Source organism: Octopus bimaculoides, chromosome 2, assembly GCF_046866305.1.
Source record: "Octopus bimaculoides isolate indiv1 chromosome 2, ASM4686630v1, whole genome shotgun sequence".
Taxonomy (NCBI): Eukaryota; Metazoa; Mollusca; class Cephalopoda; order Octopoda; family Octopodidae; genus Octopus; species Octopus bimaculoides.
The window spans coordinates 190068568-190078567 of NC_142929.1; the positions used below are offsets into that span (position 1 = coordinate 190068568).

Sequence of the window (10000 nt, forward strand, 5' to 3'; positions counted from 1 at the left end):
CGTAAAAAACACCATTTGAGCGTGGCCGTTGCTAGTACCGCTGGACTGGCCCTCGTGCCGGTGGTACGTAAAAAGCACCCACTACACTCTCGGAGTGGTTGGTGTTAGGAAGGGCATCCAAAATTACATAAGAATATTTTGAAATACTAAACAGTAAATTTATTCAATAAAATTGTTATTGGCTTCAACCATGGCCTCCAGATGACTTCGGAATCTCCTGCAACTCTTCTGGATGGTCTCCTTGTTTAAGTTGGGTTGGTCGATGCTGCCATAATCCTTGCCTTCAGTTCATCTTTGGTGTTACAAAAATTAAATTTATGAAAACAAAAATTATATGGCTTTCCAAGGGAGAGAACTCTAAATTATTTTATACAAATTACCTCCCTTGTATTATTTTAGGAAAATCATGTTGCGTTAATTTTCCGACGTCCCTTTCTAAATAACAACTGCAGCGTGAAACGTGTTTATAAGCCATGTAAGAAACACACAGAAACCGTTAGATTCACTTCAACGTTTAAATTTAATTTGCCAAAATATTTTCGTCGCTTTGAGACCGTGACCTATTCACTAACAAAATTCAGTGCTACTAAATTTTTGAGAGGTTAATTGTCTGTTTCAATAGTATTATGTGAATGAATTTTCCAAACTACAACCATGTCATCTCACATACATTCGTAATAATCAGATAAAATTGATAATAGATACAGTAATCCCTCGCCATATCGCGGTTTATTATTTCAGGTTACGTCGATTCCTCTGTGTTGTTGTTTTGCATTTATAATAAAATAAATATATGCAAATTATGAAACTAATTAAAAAAATATACGGTACAGTACTGTTTCTACTTTGTGGATTTTCGCCTATCGTGGGGAGTTTGGGAACGTAACACCCACGATTGTCAAGGGATTACTGTATAGATAAATACTTTGGTAGACATTACATACCTGTGGACATATCCACATTTGCACCTACATAGATATACAAAAGGCTTCTTATAGTTTTTGTTTACTCTATCAAAAAAAAGAAAAACTTCTCTTTCAGAATGTTGTAACTGGTTTCACCACTCGCAGTGTCTTTAAAGAACGGAAGAGATTGGAAAGTGCCCTGTTGCTGGGTTTAAAGAACACTCTTGGAGGTGTTTGTTGCTCTCGAGGCTGTACACCGGATGAAAATGTTAATAATTCCACAGACATTACCATGCCGTTGGGAGAGAATGGTGAGATCAGCAATGAATTTAATCATTGATTTCTTTTTTATTATTATTATTATTATTATTATTATTATTATTATTATTATTATTGTTATTTGTTTTGTTTGTGTCTATTGTTTTGTGTGAAGCCATGACTAAATCTGTTCATACAGTCGGATGAAGTCTTTACAACCCTGAACGACTTGATTGAACCTGTTTTCAGAGATGCATGATGTTCGTATAACCATTAGCCAATGTTGTTCATCATCATCATTTAACGTCCGTTTTCTATGCTGGTAAGGGTTGGACAGTGTGACCTGGTTGGCATGCTGGAAGGCTGCATCAGACTCCAGTCTGATTTGGCATGATTTTTATGGTTGGATGCCCTTCCTAACACCAACTACTCCAAGAGTGTAATGGATGCTTTTACATGCCACGTGCCATTTGGGTGACACCAATATCTGCCACGACTGCAATTTTGCTCGGCTTGATGGGTCGTCTTCTCAAGCACAACAATGCCAAAGGTCTCGGTCATTGTGTCGATGAGGCCCAACACTCAAAAGGAGCTTTTCCCATGCCACTGGCATCAGCCACATTGCTACCATGAGGCCCAATACTCAAAAGGTGCTTTTACATGCCCGTGGCACATTTGCCATTTGCATGACACCAATATCTTCCACGACTGCAGTTTTACTTGGCTTGAGGTGGAGTCTTTTTCTCAAGCACAACATAATGTCAAACATCTCAGTCCTTCATCATTGCCTCCATGAGGTCCAACACTTGAAAAGAGCTTTCCACATGCCACCAGAATCAGCCACTTTGCCTCTATGAGGCCCAACACTCAAAAGGTTCCTTTTATGTGCCACTGGCACAGGTGCCAGTTATGTGACACCAGCATCAGCCACGATTAGGATTTCTCTTGGCTTGACGGGTCTTCTGAAGCACAGCATATTGTCAGACAAAAAAATGAAAAGACGAGTCACGTTTCCTTGAGTAAAGTATAAAAATGTTGAATGGGTGTTACGATATTGTTTCATTCTTTTACTTGTTTCAGTCATTTGACTGCGGCCATGCTGGAACACCACCTTGAGTCGAGCAAATTGACCCCAGGACTTATTCTTTGTAAGTTTAGTACTTATTCTATAGGTCTCTATTGCTGAACTGCAAAGTTATGGGGATGTAAACACACCAACATCTGTTGTTATTCGATGGTGGAGGAACAAACACACACAGTCACACACACACACACACACACACACATGTATGTATACGGCGGGCTTCTCTCAGTTTCCGTCTACCAAATCCACTCACAAGGTTTTGGTCAGCCCAAGGCTATAGTAGAAGACACTCGGCTAAGGTGTCATGCAGTGGGACTGAACCCTGAACCATGTGGTTGAGAAGCAAACTTTTTACCGCACAGCCATGCCTGTGTCTATACAGGAGAATTTTTATTAACAGAAGTGGGAGTGTGGTAAGATGCTTGCTTCCCAACCACATGGTTCTGGGTTCAGTCCCACTACATGGCTCCTTGGGCAAGTGTCTTCTACTATAGTTTCAGGCTGACCAAAGCCTTGTGAGTGGATTTGGTAGATGGAAACTGAAAGAAGCCCATCGTATATTATATGTGTGTGTGTGTGTGTGTGTGTGTGTGTATTTGTATGTGTGTATGTTTGTACCCCTCCATCACTTGACAACTGATGTTGGCATGTTTACAGTCCCATAACTTAGTGGTTCGGCAAAAGAGACTAATAGAATAAGTACCAAGCTAACAAAGAATAAGTCCTGGGATCGATTTTTTTCAACTAAAGGCGGTGCTCCAGCATGGCCATAGTCAAATGATTGAAACAAAGAAGAGAACAAAAGAATTTATCTATTTATTTTTTTATTTATTTATTTTTACATTATTTACATTTGACATATATCTGTCCTCATCTTGTTTGTTCTTAACACAACGTTTCAGCTGATATATCCTCCAGCCTTCATCAGGTGTCTTGGGGAAATTTCAAACCCGGGTTCTCATTCCTAAGCTATTTTCAATGTTATTATTATTATTATTATTATTAAGGTCACTGCTTCGAATTGAACTCGGAATCTTGGGGTTAGTAGCCTGCGCTCTTAACCGTTATGCCATATGCCCGAGTTTGATTCCAGGCAGTGACCTGAATGATAATAATAATAATAATAATAATAACATTGAAAAATAGCTTAGGAATGAGAACCCAGGTTCGAAATTTCCCCAAGACACCTGATGAAGGCTGGAGGGTATATCAGCCGAAATGTTGTGTTAACAACAAACAAGATGAGGACAAATATCTGTCAAATGTAAATAATGTAAATAATGTAAATAATGTAAATAATGTGCTCCAGCATGACTGCAGCTGCATGGCTGAAACGAGTAAAAGAGTAAAAATGTAGATAATGTACGTAATTCCTCATCTCTTCTAAATATAGAATTGTATTATTCCTTTTTCCTCAGTTTGTTTGGAGGGCTGCAAACCAAGGATCAACTGTACTGAAGAGGATTATGGTATGTTTGTGGATGTGCGTTACTTCCAGCTGGGGCCCGTGGATATACCGGATGACCTCGACCAGAGTTTCTTGAACACGCTGATTCTAAAGGCCGGCGCCGAGAGGCAGAAGCACTTCCAGGCTGCGAAATTAGTTCGGAAGGAAACGGAACAGAAGGTAATACCAAATATTTGTTCTCAGACTTACAGATCATCACCACCACCACCACCATCATCATCATCATCATCATCATCATCATCATCATCATCATCATCATCATCATCATCACCATCATCATCATCATCATCATCACCATCATCATCATCATCATCATCACCATCACCACCACCACCACCACCATCATCATCATCATCATCATCATCATCATCATCATCACCACCACCATCATCACCATCATCATCATCATGATCATCATCATCACCACCACCACCACCATCGTCATCACCACCACCACCACCATCGTCATCACCACCACCACCATCATCGTCACCACTACCACCACCACCACCAAATATTACATTAAATACTATGAATGTAATATGGATGAGTCAAGTAAAACCAATATCGCAGCTGTGTCCAGTGCCCTCTGACTGGTTTCTGTGCTGGTGGCCCGTAAAAAGCATCATCCGAACGTGGCCAATACCAGTACTCCCTGACTGGCCCCCATGCTGGTGCTACATAAAAAGCACTATCCAAACGTGATCAATGCCAGGCCTGCCTGACTGGCCCCTGTGCCGGTGGCATGTAAAAAGCACCCACTACACTCTCGGAGTTGTTGGCATTAGGAAGGGCATCCAGCTGTAGAAACACTGCCAGATCAGATTGGAGCCTGGTGCAGCCATCAGTCAAACCGTCCAACCCATGCCAGCATGGAAAACGGATGTTAAACGATGATGATGATGATGATGATGATGATTATTTAAAATAGAATTTTTTTATGTTCAAATAAACCAAACAATTTTTCTATATTCCCAACAGGTCAAAAATTTTGAGAACCATGCTGCTGAGATTTTAGAATCGGCCAAATCTGACTCAAAACTCATAACAGAAACAATGGATGCTAACGCCAGTTTTATTGTGGAGAGTGCTCGAATTATAGGACTGAAAAACCTTTATTCAACTCTCAATCTCACTGATATGAGACAAAGAAATAAGTTTGATTACCTTCGCTCGTTACAAAAAGTTAATGATTTGCGCTTAACGATTGGTTATAATCAAAAGATTTCTGGTTCATTCCCAAAGGTTTAAGATTTCTTAAAGTTGAGCTTGTCACTGCCATTTGATGTTTATTATTATTTTTTTTCGTTAATTGTTTATAACTTTATGTATTTTTTATGAAGAATATTAATGCAAAGTGTAACATTGATTCTGAAGAGTAAAAGCCAGGGATGACACCAATGCCAAACATTTGTAGAATTAACATCAAGAATAAAAGAGTGAAAAAAAAAAAAAAGAATATCTTCATTTGTTTTGTGAACTTTTTTTTTAACAGTTGGGACGATGTCAAGATTATCTGCGAACATAACATGGCAGTCCTGGTTTAGGACGAATTTTGCTGTAATTTAGCCCCAGGAGACATTATCTCTAGCTGGCTATACGACATGATCAGTGTCCTTATATTTTCGAACAAGGGAATCTAGCACCACCATAAGGACACAGATCGTGTCGTATAGCCAGCTGGAGACAATGTCTCCTGGGGCTAAAATTACAGCAACATTAGTCCTAAACCAGGACTGCCATGTTATGTTGGCAAACAATCTTTACTACAAAGTACTGTTGCTGAATATCTCTCGTTGTGAGATTTAAAAATAGTAATTTTTTAAACTGGTATGATGTTAGCACACCAGAGTTGATACAGTATGAGAGAGAGAGAGAGAGAGGAAGAGAGAGAGATAGAGAGAAAGAGGGAGAGAGAGAGAGAGAAAGAGGGAGAGAGAGAGAGAGAAAGAGGGAGAGAGAGAGAGAAAGAGGGAGAGAGAGAGAGAGAGAGAGAGAGAGAGTTGTCCATCACCATCTACCACAATGGCATGATTTGACTGGAAGAGTTTGCAATCCTAGAGATAAGAGGTGATTCTTGGAGGGGAGGGGGAAGAGTTTTGCCAGGAGACTCACAAACGTTTTACTGATCTCAAGTGCAATGAACTGTTTTCAGATTTCTCAAGGACGTGGATCCAGCTCTCCGACAGTGTGCTGTGTCCTTGAGCAAGATTCTTTATTTCACTTACCTGCACTCCACTTACCTGGCAAAAATGAGTTGTACCTGAATTGCTTTCTACTGTAGGCACAAAGCCCGAAATCTTTGGGGAGGGGGCCAGTCGATTAGATCGACCTCAGTATGCAACTGGTACTTAATTTATCGACCCCAAAAGGATGAAAGGCAAAGTCGACCTTGGCGGAATTTGAACTCAGAACATAAAGACAGACGAAATACCGCTAAGCATTTCGTCCGGCGTGCTAACAGTTCTGCCAGCTCACTGCCTTAATGAGTTGTACCTGTAATTCAAAGGGGGCCAGCCTTGACACGTTCTGTGTCATGCTGAATCTCTCCCGAGAACTACACTGATGGTAGTCATGTCTGTGTCTCTCTGAATCTCTCTGAGAACTTTTGTTAAGGGTATGCATGTCTGTGGAGTACTCATCCACTTATAAGTTAATCTCACAAGCTGATTGTTCTGGTGATCAGATCAAGTGGAACCCTCATCGTTGCAACCGAATTCTAGTTTAAATAAATTTTTTTTTAAAGCCTTACGGATGGTCAATTGAAGGCGAGGAACTCAAAATGTCGGAGAAGAGAGTTCTTAATGACTGCTGCTCTCTTTAAAGATGTTGAATGTGAAAAAGATAGAACGATAGTTTGGTGAGGCCAGAAGATTCATTTTGTTTTGTTTTGCGAACGGGACACTAGCATATTTCCAAAAGACTTAGGAAGAGAAAAAGGTTGAAGTGAGGGGAGAAAACGACTTGTAAGTCCTGTTAAAATTTTCAGTTTTTGCCATTTTCAAGAAGTTCACACATCAATTTCCACTTATATATATATATATATATATATATATATTTATATATATATATATATATATATATATGTACTCTGCTACCCAGCAAATTTTCTAAAATATACCATTTGAGATATTCTGCACTTTTTGCAATCTATAATCTTCTCATATACGTAGTTTAAGATTCCTGCCTGTATTCGGGTTCTGTTATAATTTAATTTTAGTAATTTTCAAGCAAATTATTAAATGTAAAATTTCTGAATGGCCGCCAGCTTCTCAGGTTGAACAATATTTTTGAATTATCTTCATAAATGAATAACAACATTAAATGAATCTAGTTTTATTTTTAAATAATCCTGCATTGTGGCATGTAGTTTGTGTGTGTGTGTGTGTGTGTGAGTGTGTGTGTGTGTGAGGAAGCTGATACTTTTAATGATGCAGTAAACCCTTGCCATATCGTGGTTCACCTATTGTGCCCTTACTACATTGCAGATTTTTCTGGCAAATATATGTGAATTTATATCGTAGACTCCTCTGTATATTGTGGATTTCTGTGGTCGATAGGTATTTATATTTTTCAAGATTTTAATTATTTCTGTGGTAAAATAAGCATTTTCACGCCTAAAAATTAATAAATTAGTAAATAAAAATAGAGTACAGTACTGCAATGTATAACACGTTAATTAAAATATATTAAAAGAAAATACGTTCTGTACCGTAGATGAGTAAATAAAGAATTGTATATATTCTATGGAGTAAACAAAGAATCTCACATGTTCTATGGAAAACGAAACCCGGGAGGTGAGTGTGTGGTGTTGTTTTGCATTTATAATAAAATAAATATAGGCATAGGAATGGCTGTGTGGTAAGTAGCTTGCTTACCAACCACATGGTTCCGGGTTCATTCCCACTGCATGGCACCTTGGCCGAGTGTCTTCTACTATAGCCTTGTGCCGACCAAAGCCTTGTGAGTGGATTTGGTAGACGGAAACTGAAAGAAACCCGTCGTATATATGTATATATATGTATGTATGTGTGTGTGTATATGTTTGTGTGTCTGTGTTCCCCCCCCCCCCAACATCGCTTGACAACCGATGCTGGTGTGTTTACGTGCCCGTAACTTAGCGGTTCGGCAAAAGAGACCGATAGAATAAGTACGAAATATTCCGTGCAATTAGTTGACGTTTTAATTTCTAAAAGTTCCTGACCGGACCACACCAGAATATTTCATTCTTTGATCGTTATTCAAGCTTTTACTTTCTTTTTTTTTTTTACGAAGGTGCATAGTCTGGTGGTTAGGACGTTGGACTCATGATCCTAAGGTCGTGGGTTCGCTTCCTAGACCCGGCAGTGCGTTGTACTCTTGAGCAAGGTACTTTATTCCACGTTGCTTCCGTTTACCCAACTGGAAATGAACACCAGCACCACTGAAGGTGCAGCTCTCTCACCTGCTGTCACATTTTCGATATTCCACTCGATCTACGGCTGGAACGTCCAAAAGGTGTCCATGTCCGATCGCGACTGTTCGCGCACCTAAAACAACAAGCGAAAGCATGGTGCATACTACCACGCCAAGCCTGCCTATGAAAAACCACGGCTGTCTTTTCCATACGGGCCCTGATTACTTCATTTTGATTCTCTGTCTTTACTCACTTGTCGGCTGTCTCCATGTCAGCTCTAGTGTATGCACAGATACTATACTGAGTTTGAAGGTATACAGCACGTAAGGGCGTATGAAACGCATTGCCAATTTCAACAGAGCATATGTAGATAAAATGTTTTCTACTCTAGGCACAAGGCCTGAGGTTTTTGGAGAGGGTGGGGCCAGTCGATTATATCAACTCCAGTACACATCTGGTACTTAATTTATCGACCCTGAAAGGATGAAAGGCAAAGTCGACCTCGGCAGAATTTGAACTCAGAACGTAAAGACGGACGAAATACCGCTATTTCGCTCGGCGTGCTAACGTTTCTGCCAGCTCGTCGCCTTTAATCAATTTTAATATTGAACGGTTACGCCTACGGGGTAGACTGACTATCCATGAGGTCTTTACTGATCCCAATCATATTGATCTTATTGACCACTCACGCTTTCACGAGGCCGAAAATTGTTTATCAAAATTTAGAGCCCTCAAAAGTAGGAATTTATCCGGATAACCATACATCTACCCATCAATCCAATCTGCCACCCGCTTGCTCATCCGTTATTGTTCTGTTAAGCCATTCATCAACTCCACAACTCAATCAATCATCATATTTGTTGTCGTCATCTTCTTTGTCCTTCACACTCTCTCTCTCTCTCAATCTCCATCTTTCTCTCTTCGCTTTTCACCATTCCCATCAACACGCCGTTTACCATCATTGTCTAATACCTTTCTGCTATAGAAACAAGGCCTGAAATTTTGGGGGGAGGGGACAAGTCGATTACATCGACCCCAATACTCAACTGGTAATCGACACCGAAAGAATGAACGGTAAAGTTGACCCCGGCAGGATTTGAACTCGGAACGGAACACGGACGAAATACTACTAAGCATTTTTACCCGGCTGCTAACAATTCTGACAGCTCACCGCCTTAATAATAATAATAATAATAATAATAATAATAATAATAATAATAATATATATTCTTTTACTTGTTTCAGACCCCGGGACTTATTTTTGTAAGCTGAGTACTTATTCTATCAGTCTCTTTGGCCGAACCGCTATGTTACAGGAACGTAAACACACCAGCATCGGTTGTCAAGCGATGCTGCGGGGACGAACACACACACACACACACACACACACACATACATATGACGGGCTTCTTTCAGTTTCCGTCTACCAAATCCACTCACAAGGCTTGGGTCGGCTCGAGGCTATAGTAGAAGACACTTGCCCAAGGTTCCACGCAGTGGGAATGAACTAGGAACCATGTGGTTGGTAAGCAAGCTACTTGCCACACAGCCACTCCTGCGCCTATATATATATGTATATATATATATATATATATATATATATATATATATATATGTATATATATGTATATATATATATATGTATATATATATATATGTATATATATATATATGTATATATATATGTATATATATATATATGTATATATATATATATGTATATATATATATATGTATGTATATATATATATATGTATATATATATATATGTATATATATATATATGTATATATATATATATATGTATATATATATATATATGTATATATATATATATGTATATATATATATATGTATATATATATATATGTATATATATATATATGTAT

At 39.0% G+C, this 10000-nt stretch overlaps 1 protein-coding gene across 6 annotated transcripts in view; it reads left to right on the forward strand.

Moving 5' to 3' along the window:
- LOC106872928 (uncharacterized) overlaps positions 1-5171 on the forward strand; it is a 45369-nt gene extending 40198 nt beyond the window's left edge. For all 6 annotated transcript variants that reach the window (XM_052965797.2, XM_052965799.2, XM_052965798.2 and 3 more), the window contains 3 exons: positions 1042-1216; positions 3666-3874; positions 4697-5171. In XM_052965797.2, the coding sequence (XP_052821757.1) occupies positions 1042-1216; positions 3666-3874; positions 4697-4966 (654 nt within the window). In that variant the 3' untranslated portion in view covers positions 4967-5171. The remainder of the gene's footprint in view (positions 1-1041; positions 1217-3665; positions 3875-4696) is intronic.
- Positions 5172-10000: the final 4829 nt, after the last annotated feature.